Below are 22,153 nucleotides of genomic sequence, written 5' to 3'. Positions count from 1 at the left end.
CTTTATAATATATATTTAATAATATTCTGAAGATAAAATTAATTCCTTGTGACCAGGGATAATTTTCCAAATTATTTTACCTTTTTCAAAATACATTTATTAACATTACTTGTCAGTAATATAAAAAATGAAATTGTCATTGCCAAAGAAATGTGTGTATGTATACAAACATAAATAAATATCAATGTATTTACATTATAAATATATATACACCGCATAAATATATATACATGTGTGTGTGTGCGTGTGCGCATAGTTTTCAGTTTGGATATCTTACTGAAAGCCTGTATTTTTTTTTAAACATCTAACAGTTCTGCTTACTATCAACTGTACTCTATCCCAAATTGACTAAAACACTTGCAAAAAAATCCTACTTTAAAAACCTTTAAGATATTATTCCGTTTGACAAACCATTTAATTAATCAACATATCTGACCTTTTGGACAAATCAAAGAACTCCAATTTGGCAGTAATATTTGTTATGATGATTAATTAAATGGTATGCCTAAGGAAATAAATACAGGAAACCCTTTTTATAGTAATTCTTCAAAGTTTTCAACCATTTTATCATCAAACTAGGAGGTAATACAGCAGATAGTAATCAGAATGGCTTAGAATCCTTTGATGAAAAAAAATAATACTGGCAAAGTTAAAAAGTTCATTCTGTTTAATACAGACTATGGGTGAATGTATAAAGCAAAGCTCAAGAGTGTATTGTAATGCCTCTCACATTCTTAATTCCATTTATATGAGACGTGGAATATTAATGGTACTGTAAGTACTTCAAAGCTTAGATGGCAAACAACCTTGGCATTCTGTCTCCCCTCAAACTTCAGATCTTTTGATACCTGCCTTTACAATTCGTTTTGGTTGCTCCTCCTGGTGAACTGCTCCCCAGGACTCCTTCATTTGCTGGGTGTTTACAAGACTCATTGAATAGCTTGCAGCTGAAGACTGTTCTTTCTGCTCATGCTGAAGAATTTTAGTTAAAAAATCTTCAATTGCTATTGATATACAGTGATCCATAGAAGAAGACAGGTTTTTAAATGCATTTCTCCAGCCGAACTCCAAGAAAACAGGCTGAAATATACATTTTTATAACATCAATCCAAATGCAACAATGAGTGCTACTATTGTTATGGTCCTAAAATTATAAGAATACCAATATACAAGTTGTCTAGAGAAGAAATTTTGTCACACGTAGCAAGAGTATTCACATAACACAGAAACTATAACTCCTTAATTTTATTTATTTATATATATATATATATATATTATATAAATATATATTCAGAGACAGATATACTTAACACATGTTTATAAGCATAGTGATGTTTCATTTGAATTGTCACTGGATTTAATAAAAGTATTCTAAGTTTATTTATAAAATATATATTTCAACTCTTAAAACATCTTTCTATAAGCAGGAGACTGCACGTAAAATAAATCTTTAAAATTACTATATTTAAGAAAGTAAATTATATTTTATAGCCACTATAGTTTAAGAAGTGTTTTTAACATAAAACATCATATACTATTGTCTCTTACTCTGAACACCTAAAATCCTAAACTGGCAACAAATAACCTAAGGGGTAAACAAACGGTTAAAAGAAACTGTTCTAACACATCTAAACTACATTTAATTTCTTTAGCACTCGATTTTACAAAGGTTTCAACTGGTCCATGTTGAATGAGCTGTCAAACTTCACAAAAGAATGAGAGAACTCTAAGGTGGATCTGACTCATGCCAACTGTAGATGCAAGTACAACATGGACCATATCCTGATTTTCATTCAATCTTACTTTGCACTGCCCAGTTAGCATAAAGCAGACAAAGCCAAAAATGGCCAACTGAGAATTCCTTCATTGTAAAAGGGATGTTTCAGGAGCAAAGAACTTAATCTAAGCTGTTATATAGGGAATGATAGAAGAGAAAAAAGGGGGCTATTTAGGGCTATTTGAATCATAAAATTGGCTTATTAAATGTCACTGCTGAAAAATAATGTACCTGGCATATATTTAGATCACATCAGGTTTCAGAAGCTCAAATATGACTGTGGCAGTGCACGTTTGGGTGCCTGCCACTTTAAGGGTGGAAAACAGGCAGCAGCCAGGTGCCTGATGAGGGCAGCCATTTTGAGCACTAGGAATATAAACATTGCCTGGCTGAGCTGCACAGGACATCTAGCAGGTAGGAGCAGGAGGCTCTTGATCCTGGGCATGACCTAAAACTGCACCCTGCTGGGGAAGGGTGGCCTGATGGGGCTCCTAGTGGCATGGGAGCCCCCAAGAAATGCCAGGCTAGTTACCTCCCCAGTGAAAGGCAAGGAGGGGTGCCTTAACCCCAGCCCCCATCTTCAGGTTGGCTTTGGGAAGCAGCAGTGGGGCCAGGCTTGGCTGTGGCCACCTGAGCCTATGAGGCAGGTGCAAGAGCCCGGGGAGTGAGTGTGGTGGGTCAGGCACAGTAAGCAGAGTGCCAGCTGAGCCTACGGGGGTGGCTGACCCCGAGACCCTGACAGAGGGTGGTATAGTGAGGCCCTAGGGAAGAGGGCAGAGTTGTGTGGCCCCACACACAGTACGGCTGAAGGGGAATAGACCTGAAGGACTGTGCCTTCAGGGGGCAGTGTACTCAGGGGGCCTGAGTAGGGCTCAACTGGAAGTAGGGCTGAAGGGCAGTGCAAGGACCAGTCTCATGAGTAGTTGAATGTAAGGATGTAGTTGAGTGCAAGGAGGATGAGAAGCCCCCATGGTGGGGTGTGGTATAGAGGCCCTAGAGCAGGTACAGTAGGGAGTAGGCCAAGGTATGTCTTCAGACACCTGAGGCCGTATTTGTGCCAGAGGCCAAGTAGGGGGCTCAGCCAGAGAGTTAAGGGCGAGTCCTGACCCTGGTAAGTCCTCCAATGCAAGGAGGATGAGGGTGGGTTGAAAGAAAGACCTAAAGGTTAAGCACAATAACCTGCTACTCCAGGGAGGGAGTGAGAGTCCCTGTGAGACGCTGGAGCACCAGTCATGGTGTAGGTTATGATTACATCATGTGGATGCCATCTGCAAGGCATGGGCTGCAGGGGAGGGAAGGTTTGGAGCCGCGGCTAGCACACCCTGGTATTGGGGCAGGAAATGGGCAGTCTTCCGCACTATACCACCAGTTTATGGGAACAGCAAAGTCGTGGCAGGCAAGACTGGACGGACTGCTCCATAGACAGGTGGGCGGGCCAGCATGAGACCCAGCCCTGAGCATGCCCCCTGTCACAATAACACATTTTTAGTTGGTAAATAGAAGACAAAATCCTTCAATAAGATTTAGTTGCTCACTGATATCAAAGAAACTGTCTTGATTTTAAGAACAAACCCCAGTAGTAACCATCTATATGATCAGATGCTATGATTTCTGTATATTTTGTAAAATTATGCTGCATTTGAAAACATATGAAATATTGAAAAGGGACTTGCAAGTTTTTGCCTTCCTCTCTATTAGTGAGGTATTTTTAACTTCTGATTTTGGCTTTGTTATACTTTAACGTTTTTGACATACATCCACGTTCTCCACTTCACATGCATAGGATTTTATTCCACCTGAAAGGAGACTTTTTTTTCTAAAATTAATTGTAATAACCAAATTATTAAACTCTGAAGATAGGTGGTTATAATGAACATGCTAACTGACCTTATACTGATGACACAGACCAAAAAAACCCAAACCCCTACAAAGTACAAGATTCTTTTCATACTCACCTCTTTCACCTGAAGTAACTGTTCAGGAAGCACACTGGTTTCATTTGCTCTAGCTTCCCCTATTAAAAGCTTCCCACTAGCTTTCTTCAGAACTCCTGCACAGTGTGATAAAGGGGATCAAAGTTAAGATTAATTCTGTAGAAAAGTCTGCAGCCTACAACACCTTCTGATATATCGAAATGCATTATAAAAAAGAAATCAACAAGATGTAGTGGAATATTAATGTTATGCAAAAGTCAAATTCAGGTTATACATAGTCCTTTTTATATAAGATGAAATTCACATCCCATTGTATTCATATTTTATACATGTGTGTATATAATGTTTAAATTATAGCTCTTTTTGTTATTATTTCATTTTTATATTGATTGTGTAGTCACTTGTTTCTAGAGAGAATAGATAACTTCAGAGCAGCTGTGTAAAAATTAATTTCTGTTCTTTGCCCAATAAATCAAATAAATTGTAAGGCACTATATATTTTAAACTTTTTGGTTATTTTAAATGCTGACACTATAAGAATAAAATGACACCTAATTAGTTCAATTATTACATACAACATCATGACCCAAACCATTGAAACAGTCAGACTTCTCTGGCATTAATAACTCATTAGTAAAGTGCAACATATGGTTCAATCATGCTTTATTGAGGTCTATGGGAATATCACCATTGATATTCCCATAGAATATCAGGAACAAACACATAATTAATATAAAGGTCATATATTTAGGGCCCAAATCCTCAAACACTCACATGAACTGTATCATGAAGTTATTCATGTGTATACATATTCAAGGTGTTGGGCTCTTAGATCAAAATATTTCATTTCAGGACAGAGGTCATGTCTCCTCCATACTCTAATACTAAATGAACAATCAATGTTCAACAAATAAAAGAAAATAAAAGCAAACCAGCTGATATTTTAAATACCCTTTCATCCCCTTAATGCATAACTACTTCAGTATTGAATGCAAGCTATATTTAATTTATTATTTGAAACATGCAAAAACAAAAAAAATGCTAGATAATAAGGTATTTTCAGCTGAAGAGTATCATTAGAAGCATAAACTCAAAAGATCTGCTGCTGCTTGAAGGCATTAGTAGGTTGTAGGGTCAAAGCTTGGGAAAATCTTTCCTGTTTGACAAGGCATTCAATTTTCTTGAATATCCATAGGAACTAATTTGTCTAAAGTGGATTTTATCATATGAAAGTTTCATATTTTAAGTTGTCCTTTCAAAACTAGTTGCAAGAAAAAAAGCATAATCCAAGAAATAAAAAATGGCAGAATATAAAGATGGACAAGACTAATTAGACCATCTAGTTCTTTTCATTGCCAGGGCAGGATTGTTCTCTACTGTACATTTACTAATGTTTCACTGAGTATATTTTTAAAGGCACTAGGAGATGGAGTTTCTAGTACATCTCTTGGGAAATTATTCCAGGCAGATAGTGAATACTATCAGGGCATTTTTCGGATATCCGCTCTACATTTTCTCTCAATTTAATCTCATTATTTCTAGTTATTCTCCTTCTTTTTATGTTAGGAAGTCATCAGGCCCTAAGTGTTTACATACTTTAAATATCTGTACACTAACATCTTCATACTGTCACAGCTCAGATATGCTCTCTATAATTCACTCTTGATCTCTTCTCAAAAAGTCAAATCATCTGGCTTGCTAAGTCATTTATATTGTCATCTCAGAATTCTCTTCAGTTTAATATTTGCAATGAACAAACCACAAGTGAATGCAGTATTTTGGAGAAGATCCTCAGCTGATACAAACTGTTGCTGCCACAGCTGAATACAGCTTTGGGAATTTATACTAATTAAAGATCTTAAGTTTAGTCATGCCAGTGCTGTACAGAGAGGACCACTAGCCTATAATTTAAGGCTTGGCATATAAAATAAAAAATTGTTGCCATATCTCACTGAAAAAAGTCTCATGTGTAAGCTATGTGCAGCTATCAGCCTTAAGTCTTTTTTGGGTTTCCTCATCCAATACTAGATTTAACTGTGGGGTCAGCATCCTCTTTAGAAGCAGCAGGCCCAAACTGGTCTTCTCTTCCTAGTACCAGCTAATTTCTTTGTTTTCCCTTTTCTAATTATTATACAAGACTAGACCTAATATAGACTATTTAGTGCCATATGCCAGTAGAGACTCTCCCCAAGCTTGATATTTATCAATTTATTGTAATGATCTGTCTACTGTCTCTTGGCAAAGTAACAGAAAAAAAATCCAATTTGAATTATTGTTGAAAGCAAGGATTCAAGAAAATGGTATTACATATTTTAATTAAATCCAGAGTTTTTCTGCAGCCAGTCCGCTGTAATTCTGTTATAAAGCCATGAAAGTTATCAGACATATTTTCTTCTCTTTGTTTAGTACTATTTTTCGCTCTGTATTTGTCCCATTGTTTTCCCAAAGATAATGCTTGGGCTTACTGGACTGTCATTTTTTCTTTCTTTTTTCCTTTTAAAGTTTTTTAGTGTATTACCTACATTTTTATTCAATTTCCATCATCTCATTTGGTTTTTTCTAAGGACCATTACGATCACCTTGATGGACAACTGTGTAATACAGGTCAGAGTTGTACCTTCAAAAATTGTTCATAAGTTAAAATCTAATACCACCCAAGCTACAAGCCAGTTGGATTGTACATCTGTTTTCACAATATCTTTGTTGTGAGCATACTAGAGACAACAGACCTTGAAGAAAATAAGGAATGTCAGCAGACAATCATTAAGAAGTAGAAGAGTCTGAAATATTTGATTAGCAATAGACTGAAGTCCTCATAGATTTTGTCATCTACAACAGAATCTTTAATTTTTGTACCATAGTGAGAAAGTTCTCGCAACACGCACATGGTAAATGTGAAATTAATAATCTTTCTTCTGAGAGTAAATCCTATTTTTAAATTCCACAAAATAAAATTTTCTAAGGAAGCTACTGCTGCATCTACCTATGGGAACCAAAGTGAAAAATCTAACTTGTTTTGCTGGTATGTGTATAACTTCAAAGGCTGTCTATTAAGGCTATGCACCTTGTAAATTTGATCCCGTTCTCCCTTTCATTATGCTTTCTAGAAATGGATGTAAAGTAAAAGAACTCTTCTTCTTAAGCTGTGAAGGGAAGACCTTTGCAAATCCTTCTGGTCCCCTGAGGCAATACTTGTAAACCTAAGGGCTTGACAACTTTGCCCAGGGTGGTTTCAAAGAGCTCCACTGGAAAAAGGTTTTCTTGGCACTCATTATCTGATCTGTCCAAAGTTCACCTTTCTCACTGGAATGGAAAAAAGGTGAGAGAAAGATGAAAGTGTGTTAGATGTTTTTTATTTTTAAAAGTCTCAACAAGAGGCTTCTGAAGAGCCAGGGGAAAGAGAGAAAGCACATCTTAAAGATGGAAAGAGAATGCAATTTGGCAGTCTATTCTTCATTCTAAATAAGGGTTTCCTGCTTAACCCTTGACTACTGCTGAATGTTCCAGGTTTCTTCAAATAGAACATTACTCCTGTGATGTTGAATGTACTAGGTATGTCTGAAAAATTCCAGGGAATTCAAGTGAATGTAAATAGATGAGAGGAACATAGCAGGTATAGTGAAAGAGCAGCAAATACAGGGTTAATTATACCTATACCCTCACTTCCCCCACTGGACAGACATGACGAAACCCTTCCCTTTTCCAAAACTATACTGCTACTGTTACAGGAAGAATGACTGGGAAACTGGGAATATATGTTCCAGCTTTGTTGGGAGAAATCTTGCTTCTTTTCTTGATAGGAAAAGAGTTGTCATCTTGCTTTGGTGACACGCCAAGGTTTGAAGGACAAAGCACATTTACATTTCATTTGCAGAGATTCAAGTTTCCTCAAATATATTTTGGGGAGGAAATTTCTCAGATCTATTTTTTCTTTCAGAAATTAATTATTTCAGGTCTAAAATAAAATAATACAATATTGCATTGTCAGTTTTTTTTAAAAGTTGTTATACTAATTTTTCTGTTAACTTTTATTTATGTTTGGGTAATCCAGGTATACTTTGAATTTAAGTGTATAACTTGACATGTACAGAATAGTAAAAAAAATAAAGTTACTGAGAATTGACAGAATATGAAAATAAGGTGTAATACAGAATGCAATGCATAAATCATTTTTGTTCACCTACATTAGGGGTGTAAAAGATACGGCCCATGGGGCTCCTGAAGGGGCCAAGAATTTGGTGGCAGGGCCCCACCACTATATTCCAGCATATGGAGCCCAGGTGGGGATGTGCGTCAGTGGCAGAGGGCAAATTACAGGCATGTTAGTCCATATGGCTCAGGAACCCACAGTGGTTAGGGCTGCTGACAATCAACCCACCACCAAAGGTGGGTTCTGGATCTGGCCCACAAGGAGCCCCAGTGTCTGGATCAAGCCTCAGGAGCCAAGGGATTTTGACACCCCTGATCTACATGAAACAGTCTGGGGGCTGAATCCAGAGGATTCCAGATGCAGAACTCTCAAAATCAATTCACAGAACTGTCCAGATCACCTCAGAGCAACTGCTACATCCACCTCCCTGGAGTGTTACTTTGGTTCAGTGTGTCCTCTGGTGCTATTACCTGCCATGGGAGTTACTCAGAAAACAGTGGTAGGCAGTACTTCCCTGTAACATCTATTTTCAACTGCCTAAATTGGTCTTCGCAGGATTCCATTGTGCATGCTGCAAAGAAACTGTCTTGTTGGCAGCTAGAAGTGTGAACTGCATGTCTTTCTTTTCTTCACTGTTCTTTTTTTGGTTCACAAGCAACCTCCTACCAAAAGCAGAATCTGCAGAAGAGACTACATCCAAGCGATAATGCTATGAAAAAGTATGAAGAGAAGCCCAGGTGGCCACCTTGCAAATTTCCAATGTGGAAGCCTTCGACCTCTCCGCCCAAGAAGCAGCTATAGTCCTAGTGTAATGAGCTTTACAAACCCTGGGAGCCTCTTTACCCTTAACTACATACGCCTCCCTAATACAATCCCTTAACCATCTAGCTAAGGAACTCTTAGAAGCCATTTGACCCCTCTTAAGACCCCCTAAGAGTACAAACAATCTGTCAGAAGATATGAAATCTTTGATTCTTCTGTGATAAACCCTAAGTGTTCCTCTTACATCCAATTTATGCAGTCATTGCTCTTTGTCATTGCTGGGTCTAGGGAAAAATGAGGGCCAAGAATCCTCCCGGTTTAGACACAATTCAAATATCAGCTTTGGCAAAAAAAATGAAGAACTGTCCAAAGAAGTACTTTATTTCTGATGGAACTTTACAAATGTTCTATATATCAAGCCTCAAGTCTCCACATGTTAACGCTGAACAAAGAACAGCTAAACTTGTCATTGTAAACAGCCACATTTTCTGTCATTTTTTGGCATGAAACAGAAGTCTAATAAGGACCTGTAATAAATACTCAAAATAGCCAAGAAGAAAATGAAACAAGGGCAGGACCTTATTCTATTTGATGTCTGGGAAAACACCATATCATTGGGAAACAAAGCTTATTTATTATGTATTGATAGTTCCTCTTAACTTATTCACAGTACTAGGGTAAACTGAGTTAACCCTTAGGGTATGCTTACCTGTAATGCAACTGCAGGGGGAGCAATTGGGGCAGGAGCCCCAGGGCTACCTTTGTGAGGGGGTACAAAGGCAGCTGCTAATGCAGTGACAGCTGACCCATGTGTCATGGCTGCCCCAGGCGCAGAGCTCTACCCTGCTATGCTTCTGATGCCTACACTGCCTTCACAGTGGTAGTCTAACCGCAGCACCGCAGAACTCAGTGAGAGCTACCCTACTCTGGTTCTCAGCAAGTTTTTTCAGCGCATGTTGAGTTCTGTGCTGCTAGACTACTACCAATACCTGAGCTAGCTCAGTATGTCAACACTATACCACAGTCATTTCTGTATTGCACTATAAGTCCTCTAATAAGCCAATACTTCTAAATAAATATATAAGAAGGCTCTTATTTTTGTTAGCACCTACACCACAATCAGGTACACCACATCTGCCAGTACAATCAAAGACACTAGTCAAATGTGATTAATCAATTTATTCTGATCCAGAAACAGGCTTTATCAGTGAGCAAATAATCATGATTATCAGGAAAATATAGGATGCTAACAAAAAAAATGAATTCTCTTCTGGTTCTTGACAGAAAAGCTGAAACAACTGGGAATATACTTCTCATTTCCCCTATCAAAACATCTTTTATTTTGCCATTACAGCTCAGATTTCTAAAAAATACGACCGGTAAATAATTTTATCAAGCATTTTTTTCTTATTTCTCTAACTATGCCTGCAGTCCACAATTCCACCTAAAAACTGGATGTATTCCAGCAAGGTTTTCTGAATAAATTGAGATCTCCTCCCCAAGAATAGCAAGTCTGAAATGAAGAAGGGTTTGCCAGTCATAATACCCTAAACTGTAATAGACTTATCATCCTACTTGTTAAGGGGTATAATTCTGTACTCCCTTTGGAACTTCCTGTCGAACCTCCCACAACCCAGAATACTGCCTTAGCAGCTGATTTAATTATATTCTTCAGATCAGATCTGGAAAGTATAGCCCCAACTTAGGACACAATCTGACACTGCATGTAGAGTAGAATGAATGCAAAACAGCAGTATAATTCAAAACAAAGAAAGCTTAAAACAATCTTACACACTTATGCATTAAATTAATCTTATGCCTAATTGTTCACAAGATCATGTGCTTCATGGAAAACAGCATTTCTTTCTTAATATTCCCTCTATCAAGGTATATATTACTCTAAATAGCTACACATTTCTGTGCAAATTACATTGCACATGGTGTTTACTATTTTTGGAGAGTTTTCATTTAATTACACATCTATTAAAAAAAACAGAAATAAAAACAGCACCTGTGATTAATTCAGTTAATGAGGCTCCTAACAAATATGGTCTGACAAACCTTTATCTTCCATGCAAAATTTCATTAACATCTCTGAAGGGTCATAAGGGTCTACCATGATATATCTCTATTGGGTGTGTTCAGACCAGTCTCAGATTTATTTCATGTTATTTTAACAAAAATAACTTTTATTTCTTTATTTGAATGACATGACATCCACAAATTTCAGAGAAGAAATGCACAATCCACACTCCATTAACAAAACATATGCCTCTGAACTCTTTCAACTTCACCTATCTCTTCATCTTTGTATTCTTAGATCAAACTCCCAGAACAGCTTTCTTTCGAGCCTGCAGCTGGGCTAGAGAGATAGCAGTACTTGACTCCACCAGTCCTCTCCCCCTATGCAGTCTGGCCTCATTTCTAATGAAATATTTTCCTGCAATATAATCAAAGCTCTTGAGACTACCTGTTCTCTGGTGTCTTCATTTAATTGCACTGGGTAAAAAAGCTGGGTAAATATATATGCACACCATTTCTTAGCTGTCAGGCTATCATCCTCCCAGTACTCAGCTTTCATGGTTGCATGTTTTCTTCATTTGAAATAATGACATAATCCATAAAATAAACAAACATTTATTTCTGGAAAAGTGTACATTACAGTGAGTAGCCCCACTAAAGTCAATGGAACAACTCATACTAATAAGCACTGTGCACAACTGCATTTGCACAAGCAGGTTCTTAGTTAAAACAAGGCACATTTCCATGAAAATATTTTAAACTAAATATTAAATTGACCTAAAATTGATGTTCAAAGTTCAATGCTTTTCCCATTTAATACAAGAATTGCAGCCTTCACAGAGCATGCTCACAAATATTAACATTACAAAAGTTTCACATTCATTTATTTTGTTACATATAATATGTGGATAAATTTCTGATTTGAAAAAACCATGTTTTCCTATTAAGAGAAATCATTTCTATACATTAAATCTTAAGTGGAGCATAGCTGCAGGCCACAGTTAAGGCATCTCATATATGACTCAATGGGTGCATCTACATGAGCGCTTTACTGTAGTTGAACTAATTAGCTCCACAGTAACACATCACCATCTACACGTGTGCAGGTATTAAGGTGCAATAAATTAATTAAGTCTCCCATAAGATAGTACTATCAGAGTACTGTACTATCAGACACAGTACTATCTTATGGTGGAGTACGTACCTGCACTAAAGTGCATGTGTAGATGGTGACAGGGGCTGGCTGGGGCATGACGGTGCTAAAGTGTAGGGGCTGCCTGTTGCCTAGCCCTGCACTTTAGCACCCTTGTGTCCCAGCCAGCCCTCTGATGCCTGATGCCACCACCTGGAGCCTGTGGCTAGCACCCTGGGCCAGGCTGCTCCACCCCAGCTCAAAGTGCTACAGTCCTGGGTGTGTGTGCAGATGCTGAGCCTGTAAGAAATGAACTCCAGTGTGAACTGCACCGGAGTTTATTTTGTTGTATTAATTGCATATGTAGATGCACCCAATACGTATGAATTTATAACCACCCCAACTTCTTCCTGAGGTCACCTCCAGTTGACCTAGCTGCAAATGGGTACCTAGCCATTTGATATGCCTAAATCATGATAGCTCTTTGGGCTACCAGGCTTAGGAGGACCTCTGTCTTTAAAAAAAAAAATCTTTTAGCTACAAGTACAACTTTAATCAAAAGTCATAAGAAATGTGTTTATATTGTGGAAGACGATATCATTCAGAGTCCTGATAACCTACATCTTCTAGGAAGAAATACAACATGATCTTTTTTTCTCAAACTGGAAAGAAAACTGTACATGAGAAAAATTATATATTACCTTGAACTTTTTTATTCTTCTCGGTGAAACAAGGTAACAACAGAATTTCTTCAAAGAGTTCTTCAATTTTCTCTTCCAGCAACAAAAAGAGTTTTGTAAGCTGAGAAAGACATCTGAGTTGATATAATGTTAAACAAAAGTTCTTTCCTTTTGGGGGATTTTCCTGGCTGCCTGTCCAAACAAAAAAGTCATAAAATGTCTTTTACTTCTCAGTAAGAAAATGCTTACAATAAAAGGAATTATAGAAAACTAGAGTATATCAAACCAATCTCATTTTTGTTATAATACAAAATACCATGTTAGGAGCTGAAACAACCCAAGGATAAATCTAAGGCTGTTTTAAATTGCAATATCTAAAGAGCATCCCCTTACACAATAACTGCCAGACATGAATCATTAGTCCACATTGCATTCTTATCATGTAATACTCCCTTTCCAAAGTTCACACTGGAGAAAATAGGGAGAAAAAAAAAGACAGGGAGGTGATAGCATAAAACCATTGACATAATTGAAATCCCTAGCTAACATTTTTGAGCCATTTTCTCCATTAACAAGTGCCATTTACTGTATCCCACCCCCTGGTCTTGATTTTTGTCCTTTCACATCATTACAAGCTAAGTGCTAGTCTTGTATATCATTTGGTATTGGTCAGCCATATTCTAAATCTCATAGATTCATAGATTCATAGATGTTAGGGTCGGAAGGGACCTCAATAGATCATCGAGTCCGACCCCCTGCATAAGCAGGAAAGAGTGCTGGGTCTAGATGACCCCAGCTAGATACTCATCTAACCTCCTCTTGAAGACCCCCAGGGTAGGGGAGAGCACCACCTCCCTTGGGAGCCCGTTCCAGACCCTGGCCACTCTAAATGTGAAGAAGTTCTTCCTAATGTCCAATCTAAATCTGCTCTCTGCTAGCTTGTGGCCATTATTTCTTGTAAATCTAGAGAACCATCAAGATTTAGGCCACATATAGACATTCAGTTTCTCTGGAGCAGCAACTCTCCCAGGAGAAACCAGAATTGTACAGATGTTCAGGATTTTTCTCCCAGAGCAAAAATAGCCACCCCAAGAGAAAAATAAGCTGGGAACTACCAGTTACATAACTCCTGGGAAAGTTTCTCTCAGGAGAGTAAATTTATGTGCAACTTCCCTTCTGAGAGAAGCCAAAGTTGAAGTGATCCAGCATCCCAGGGTGTTTTGCTCCCCTCCCCCTGACTCCCTGCACCACAGAAACAGTGTGTTACTCAGGCTGGACTCTACTTCTCCAGTCCAGTAGGGAGCAGAATATGCCCCCTTCACAATCCCACACTGCCAATCAGGGCTACCAGGCAGACTAAGGAAGCCTGCAGAGCATGCTGAGATGTATGCACAGGGGCCCCCGGCTGTATAGCATCAACATGACAAGCTCTCTGCTCTGCAAGGGCTCAGCATTTGAGTGTCTCTAGGTAAGTTTTTTCTACCATGAGAACAAACCCAGGAGAATTCTCCCAGGTCATATGAATTTGTCTATGAAACCTTAGTTCTAGGCTGTGTAAACGCTTTCGAATAATCTCAGAGAATTCTCCCAGGTTAGCTCTCCCTGTAGAAAAACCTACCCAGAGCCATGTATACAGACATTGGATTGCTAAGGCCCTGAAGGGAGGAGAGCTTGCAGTGCTAACACTGTATAGCTAAGGGGAGCCCTGTGCAGACATCTCAGAATGCTTGGCAGAAGACTCCCTTAGTCTGCCTGGTGACATGTGACAGCAATGCATTGGACAGTGTTGACTTGCTGACCCAGACTGCCCATAGTCAGTCTGTTTCCCTGAAGCACAACACAGGGATTCTGAAGAAGGCATGTCTGGTCTGTGCTGGAGCAGCAGAATCCATTAAGTGACACACTGTCTCCCTTAGGGGCAAGAGGGCACAGGAGAACTACACTCTCTTTTAAGAGAAGCCACGGCATGTACAGGCATTGGATCTCCCTGGAGTGGGCATTTTTATTCTGGGAGAAAAAGCCTGAACGTTGACTTTCCCATGAAAAACTGAATATCTATATGAGGCCCTAATCCATGACAAGATTGTAACTCAGTAGACATCTAGCACATTGTTCATAGCTGATTTTTAATTCTTTTCTGGTTTGAGTCCATGTCAAAATAAATTTAATTAAGATGTGCACATGCATTAGATAAATGATTTAATAAATAAGACTATAAACGAAGCATGCAATTCAGTTGTTCTCTAGGAAGATGAATATTTATTTTTCTATTTCTTAATCTTTTATAGCCTAATGTATTTTAAATTGTTCTTATTATCTCCACTGTAAACAGTGCCTGTTACTGGTAGTGTTGGAGTGATGTTGTAGCTGTGATGGTCCAAGAAAAATGCAAGAGGCAAGGGTTTTATAGGTTATTTCTTTGTTGGACCAACAGCATAGTTTGTTTAAATCTCCACCAACTATGCAGCTGATCCGGTAAAAGATAACGCCCACAAAAATCCTTGCCTCTATTACTGGTACCATTATGGACCTTACATATGGTAAAATAAGAAGTTTTATGCTTCTTGTACACAAACCTTATAGTGTAAATTTTGCATCATGTCTTCAAGATGATACCTTTCTTAGCATTCAAAGAGTTTTCAAGATTAACTATCAGGAAGACCAAACCTAATATTAGAATGCTCATATAAAATTCAGCTTTTATTATTGGACTGTGCTCATACTTTTCCTTTGGAATTTCTTGCCTGCCTACCTGCAAAATTACGATTGAATTCCAGATTGCACTATTCATTAACAAATATGGATGGGGGCTTTTACAAGCAAAAACTTCTCTTCAGAAAACATTCTGAGAGGCATTTTACAGATGAAAACATTGTATTCATAACCATGAACTGTAATTTGAAGACACCAAGTTCAAAATCCCCTATTCTTACCAGCCATTAAGAAAGCAGAAGAATACTTTACAAATAAGCTACACTTTGAACAGTATATGCAAAGGAATATACTATGCTATGTTATACAACGCTATGTGTTCACATAATATATAAGTGTGTGTGTATGTGTGTGTGTGTATGCTATGCTATGCATTAACATAGTATATATATATGGACATATGGATATATATAGATATGCACACACACACACACACACTATTTTCTCATATATCACATGCCCCCAAAAAGAGCGCACCTTGTTTTTGGAAGGCAGAATGTAGAAAAAAAGATTTTTTCATAGTCATCACTAACTGTGTGACAGTTTTCCTGGAAACACAGAATATCCAGGAAGCGTGGCATCCCTGGAGACTGTCTGGGTAAGACAGTAGGAATGTCCTGGTGTGGCAGTACAGCAATAAGTTTAGGCCACAGGCCCTTGCAAGGGCAAAAGGAAGACCTTTACTTCTTTACTGAAAATAGTTCTTTGTAAAAAGTTCTTGTAAATAATTAAGTTTTGTTTCTACACCACAAGCCTCATCAAGGTATAATTGACTGAATGCAGCAACACATTTGACCTGAGCCAGCTCAACTGCTACTTCAGCCACAAGCTACAGTGCTCAGCCAATAGTTACTGCAAATTCATTAGCAGCTGTGAGAGGGTTAGCACTAGACTCCGCCCCTTCTACTTCCTGGACTGGAAAGAAACATAGCCATCTTGGCAGCCATTAGAGCACAGTGTCTCTATGTTTCTACTCTATTCTTCTATTCCAGTGAAGAAAAATCTGCCTCCCCACTTATGCCATGCACCCCAATTTTAGAGGGCTGATTTTTTGGAGAAAAGGGTGTGCATGGTATGTGAGCACATACGGTAATCATTCCACTCAAACCACTCTATTCCATGAAATCAGATTTCTTTTAAATTAGATATTAAATATACTCTATAGTATTTAACAGAACAGTAACTATAGATGTAAGATACTTGTAAGTAATTTAATCATTAATATAACTGCATTTGAAACTGGTAAAAGAGGGTTAAATTAATTGGAATACTTAAGTATAATGAGGAACATAAAACGAGAAATAACTTTATCATATATCTTAGTGAAAATTTTCTTTTCTTTTATAGAAACTAAAAGTGTATTTCCTGCTGCTCTAAAGGTAGACACAGAATTGGAGACACTACAGTGCAATATATAGATCCCCAAATTAGCTCTAAATGAGCTAGCTGAAGTACTGGTAAAACATGCCACTGTTTTTACTAACAGCATCACTGCTGTCTTCTTTCTGGATCTAAGATAACTTTTAAAACAGAGATCTCCAACTGCCAACTAGAAGAATGAGAGATTCTGGATGAGAATGAGATTCTGGAGATATATACACAACAGGATTCCCAGATGTGTTACACTTAGCTTGCTTGTGTATCAGTATTATTTATATACTCAAATGGAATCTAATTATGGTTTTGTTGGCAAATTAAATTTAGAGTACTCTGGAGTTGAAAAATATTAGATTTTAAAACCTATATGTTCTTCTATTTATTTTATTTTCATGTATACTTTTAGAATATTCTGGGTATTTAGACATGCAACAGTACAAGACATTTTAGCATACAAAGTTATTTGAATACATTTTATTATCAAGTCTGAAACGCAGGCGCTTCATCTACCTGACTTCTATTTAGAAGAGACATGCCAGCATCAAGGGGATGATAATAATTATTGTATGAGCTTCATTTAACTCAAATGCCTAAGTATTAACTGAAAGAAAAGCTCTTTTGTTACAGATCCAGCACCTTTGCTTCTCAAATCAATGACTAAGGAATCCACGTCTCCCTGTCTTCCAACTAAAAGAATCAGCAGAACACTCTGCAAATACATATTTTTTTTTTATCAATGTGTCATATCTATTTTTCTGAACGTCTTAGGTGTGGGGCCCAGAAATACAGAATCTGAGGTTTCTAAGCTTTATGTGAAGAAATATTGCTTTAAAACTGTAATAAAGAACTGTATTTCCCACAGTTTCTCAAGTGTGTAACTTAAAGGAATTAAACACAAAATAACTGTAAAAGGTCTGCATTATTTCCTTTCTAATTCATTTCCAGGACATCTATGATAACATAAGCCTACTAATTCATCAACTATGCATATAGGGCTTCTCTTCACTGAACTATTGGTTTGTGGTATAACTTGAGTGTTGCCCATAAACTGACAGTAGTCTATCTTAGAATCTAGCTAAAGTTAAAATGTGCTTTATGCTTGAGAAGGCAGTCCATCAGCAATATGGGTTCAATTTGAAGCTCAAATGCTGAGGCTCAGGCTTGTAGTGCATTGGTATGCAGCAGTTCAAGTAACAATTTACCAGGTGCTAACCACCTGGTGATATTGTTTTGTAGTGTAGTTATTTGTCATTCAAGCTAATCTAACACAAACTCGTATACTAACTTGAACTAATTGTTGCAGTGAAGACAAACCCTTTAAGTCTTCCAAGAAAACTGTACGTTTTTTAAAAATATCAGAATCTTAGGAGTTTTTCAGCTGTAATAATGAAAAACAACACTAAGTGTGGAAAACTATTTTTACCCTTTTCAAATCACCTTGTAATTAGCTGTGCAAGTTTAGTGACTCCCACCTTTCTCAAAAAAAACCCAAAAAGAAATAGAAAAAAACCCTATAAATCATGGAATCTTTCATTCCTTTTCTTTGTGAGACAAGCCACTAAGATAATTATCTGTGCTTCTGGTCCTCCCTCCTCTCTTGTACAGCCCAAATACTGACTTAATAGCACTCAGAATTATCAGTGAAAATGGTTTACTTATTACCATTATATCCAACAAGGGATTACACTGAGTAAGTCTACATGACAGCTCATCTAGATTCTTACCCAAGTTTTAGCCCAAGCTCTTGAAACATCTACCCAGAAAAACCTAACCTGTTTTCAGAGGTGTTTTAAGTCAAGACTAGCTTATTCAGCCAAGTATATGGGCTTGAGATCAACCTCTATTATGTCCTAGGTAGTGACTCATCCATTTCACAGTGAGGCAAAAGAGCACTGTGGGCAGATCTCTGAAGCCATTCCCATAATTCCCCCTAATGGACAGACACACTATTCTACAACTGGTACAATTTAATGAGAAAGAATCCTAAAGCATGTGTGCACAAAGAACCACAGGATGTACCCCAGGACACATTCAGGCTACTGCAGAAACTGTGAGAACATAATGCAGGCAGGGCTTTGACCTGCAGATAGCTCACAGCAACACTAGGCTAAATAGGTGCTTAGCCCAAGGGTATGATACCTAGGTTGTATGAAGAATATTAGTTATAACCTAAGGGACTTAAGCATATTTAGACATACATTTTACAGAATTTGGTGACAATATTGGCAAGAACTACTAGTTTTTGTAGAAAAGGCAAATGATGTCCACCACTATCCACAAAAATCCCCAAACACCATGCATGTTTCATTCACAATACTAAAAGTTTGGAACTTCTTGAGTCTTGATGAAAGAATTAAGAAAAGTGCCACCCTAAATGCACTTCATATTGCTACGTTACAGATTTGAAATTTTAGAGTAAAAAAAACAACCCAAAAGCCTTTGAGTTGATTTTTTTTTTTAACTGACAAAAATAAACTTAATTACTCAACAGTTTTCTTGGATCATGGAAAACATTTTTTATTCTGATAACAAAGAAATGGCCAAATAAACTTTACCGAGCTTTCCAAAAATGTATATAATTTTGGCTTAGAATTAATATAAGCAATTTAAGTGCAAAATGTATATAATTTTGAAAGTTATAAGTACCTAAAATAGGGCATCAAAAGAAAGCATCTTTCCAACCTTAAATATGGAACAGAAACACTACGATTCAAGTTTATAAGAGGTTATTATTTATCACAGCTGTTTTCATACTGTGGTCCTTTAGACCACTGGTGATTCACAAAACACCTGCTAGTAGCCTGCTGAGAGCTGGTTTGTAAGATGATTCTGGATACCTTGTTTCAAGGTGTTAAATCATTATAAATTAAACTATTTTTTGCCAATATGTTTGTACATAATTGTTTCATGTATACAACTGTTGTAGCTGTCATAACCATGTGGTGGAATTGTGGTCTATGTGAGGTGGTCATCTGATGTTGATACACAGCTAATGAGAAATAAATTTGAGTAAAATGAAGTCTAAAATACAAAAGAACAGAAAGTAAAAAAATATGCTAAATACATAAAATAATACATTCATACAATTTTCATTTATTTTAAGAAGCAACATCTGCAGAAACTTTATGTTTATATGCCGCAGATACCAGTTAAATCAGCAATAGCAATATAGTAGGAAAGAAGCACACAATGATGAACAGTGAAATCAAGGACTACTGCATTTGTGACACCAATGGGAACATTAAATAAAAATCCCATCTTTGAACAATTTAAACTGAGCACAGTATAGAGACTCATTTTACTCAATATAATCCTAACATGCAGTTTAAAAATGTTATTGATGTAAGAAAAAAAAATTAGGTCTGTCCTTGCCCAAAGAAATTATAGAAAAATTAAAGACCCATGTATGAAAGAAGGCCTCCTTGTAATAGTCAATATATGCCATCCACACTTCAAGGTTAATAGTCATCAAGGATTTCCTATAACATCTCTCAAACAATGAATGCCAGTCTTTATTCCTTTTTATTTTGTTTGCATTAGTAGGGCAGAAATTGCTTGAAGAACAATGCTGCTGATCAATTGGGAGCTTTCTTATTAGGAATAAGAAAAGGTATGGAATTAGAAAGTCTCACTGCCCTTATCAATTCTAAACCAGCATATCTGCTTTAGGTAGCTCAATGAAGCAATTTTCAAAGCCCTATACAACAAAAGACACAATCTTAAATATATATGTGTGTACCTATATCTTACCAACATAGCTATAATATCTGAACATCTCCTAAAACATTTAAAGATAATATTTTTGTATTTATCTTTTCACTTACAAAGATGGGCCTGTTCTAGCTAGAAAAAGAGAAGCATCAGAAATAAAGATATGCTAGTTCTAAATTATTACCATATACCCACTTTTCTATGGTTCTGTGGTTTTCTATTTACTGTTCCTGCTCTTAAGAAGAGAGGATGGCACACTGATCATAGACATATAGGCTACAGACAGACATTCAAAAAGCTGGACCCTGAATTGATTCAACCTTTGCAGGTTAGTCTAACCGGCCTAGACTGAAACAATTTGTAGCAGGACAAACATTCTCTCTGGACTGAGGCAATGCAGGCACATGCCTGCAGTTGCTCAGGCCAGGCGCCAGGGGGTCCTAGAGCATGCGCTCGGTTACAGGGAAGCTGTGCTGGGGGTGGTGTGGCCAGTCCGGGCTGAACTGGTCAGAGAGGGTTTAATTCCTCCATCTCTAGACTACTGGCAGGGACCAGAGCTGGGTCTGCTGGGCGCTCCCCACTCGCTGCTGCAGCACCAGGGCACCATGTGCCCTGAGGCAGAAGGAGGCAGGGAGGAGAGTTAATCTCCCATCTACCCCCACTGGCAGCCGGGTCTGCCTACCCTCACCACCATGCTCCCTGCCCCAGGATAGGCCCCCTGCTGTCCCCCCCACCTGACGATGGAGGGAGGAATAACCCCTGACCCTGCCCCCCACACCCCAAGGGGTCCTGCCAGCTGGCATCTGGCCATGCCTCTACCCCAATGCTGCAATGAGAGGGGGCAGGGCCCTTGTTGGGGGCAGCAGCCCCTGTCATAATGTGGGGGAGCGCAACCACCTTCCTGGAGGGTACGCTGTGTTGTGGGGCTGGCAGGGCTGCGGTGGCAGCACCAGGGTCCAGAGCAGGCCAGAGCCCTGCAATTCCCCCGCAGTGCTACTGCACTCCGCAACAGCTTTACCAGCCCCACAGAACAGCCCCTGCTGAGAAGGGGCTCACGCTCGGGAAGCCATGACAGGCTGCTGGCCATCATGGTCACTCACCGCTTGCTGCTTCAGCTGCCAGGTGGGGGTGGGGGCAGCGGCAGGGCCCAACCCCCACCACTCCGTCTTTGCTTGAACAACCAGTAGCTGAATATGCAACCCCAGGAGGGGGCTTGCCCTGAGCACAGAAAGGCTGCTGGCACCTTAGCGGGGCCTGCCCGGCCTGGCTGCAGCAGCCGCTCAGCTTGTGCTTGGGGCCAGCGGCTAAATAAGCCCCCTCTTGCTGGGAGGTGGCTGGCCCCAAGCACAAAGTGGTAGCAGCCAAGTCAGGCAGATCCCGCTGTGGTGCCAGTGGCCTCTGAGCTTGGGGCCAGCCCCCTCCTGGCAGGAGGGGGCTTATTTAGCTGCTGGCTGCAAGCACTGCAGTGGGGTCTGCCTGGCCCGGCCACAGCCACCACTTGGCCTGTGCTCAGGGTCAGCAGCTGAATAAGCCCCCCTCTTGTGGGGAGGGGGCCTGCCCCAAGCACAGACCAAGCGTTGGGGGCTGGGCCTTGCCCCTGCCCAGCTGCTGGAATGACGAGCAGTGAGTTAGCGTGACGGCAGCAGCCTGTCACAGGTTCCTGGTGCAAGCCCCTTCCTGACAGGGGCCAAACTGTGGGGTTGGCAGAGCTGCTGTGGAGCAAGGCAGGGCTGCTGGGGGCTTGCAGGGTTCTGGCCTGCTCTGGACCCCGGTGCTGTTGCGTGCAGCCCGCCGCAGCTCTGCCAGCCCCACAGTGCAGCACCTCCGCCAGGAAGGGGATCACGCTCCACCACATTATGACAGGGGCTGCTGCCCCCAACAAGGGGCCTGCCCTTT

The 22,153-nt window shown here is 39.1% G+C and overlaps 1 protein-coding gene across 1 annotated transcript in view; it reads right to left on the bottom strand.

The window, feature by feature from the left end:
* Positions 1 to 22,153, bottom strand: part of KIAA0825 (KIAA0825 ortholog) — a 362,123-nt gene that overhangs the window by 280,366 nt on the left and 59,604 nt on the right. The window contains exons 5-7 of the mRNA XM_025199109.1: positions 12,479 to 12,649; positions 3,733 to 3,827; positions 853 to 1,080 (exon numbers count right to left, since the gene is read on the bottom strand). Of these exons, the coding sequence (XP_025054894.1) occupies positions 853 to 1,080; positions 3,733 to 3,827; positions 12,479 to 12,649 (494 nt within the window). The remainder of the gene's footprint in view (positions 1 to 852; positions 1,081 to 3,732; positions 3,828 to 12,478; positions 12,650 to 22,153) is intronic.

This window comes from Alligator sinensis, unplaced genomic scaffold, assembly GCF_000455745.1.
Source record: "Alligator sinensis unplaced genomic scaffold, ASM45574v1 scaffold223_1, whole genome shotgun sequence".
Taxonomy (NCBI): domain Eukaryota; kingdom Metazoa; phylum Chordata; order Crocodylia; family Alligatoridae; genus Alligator; species Alligator sinensis.
The sequence above is the reverse complement of the archived record's forward strand: the minus strand, read 5'-3'. Positions and strand labels throughout refer to the sequence as shown.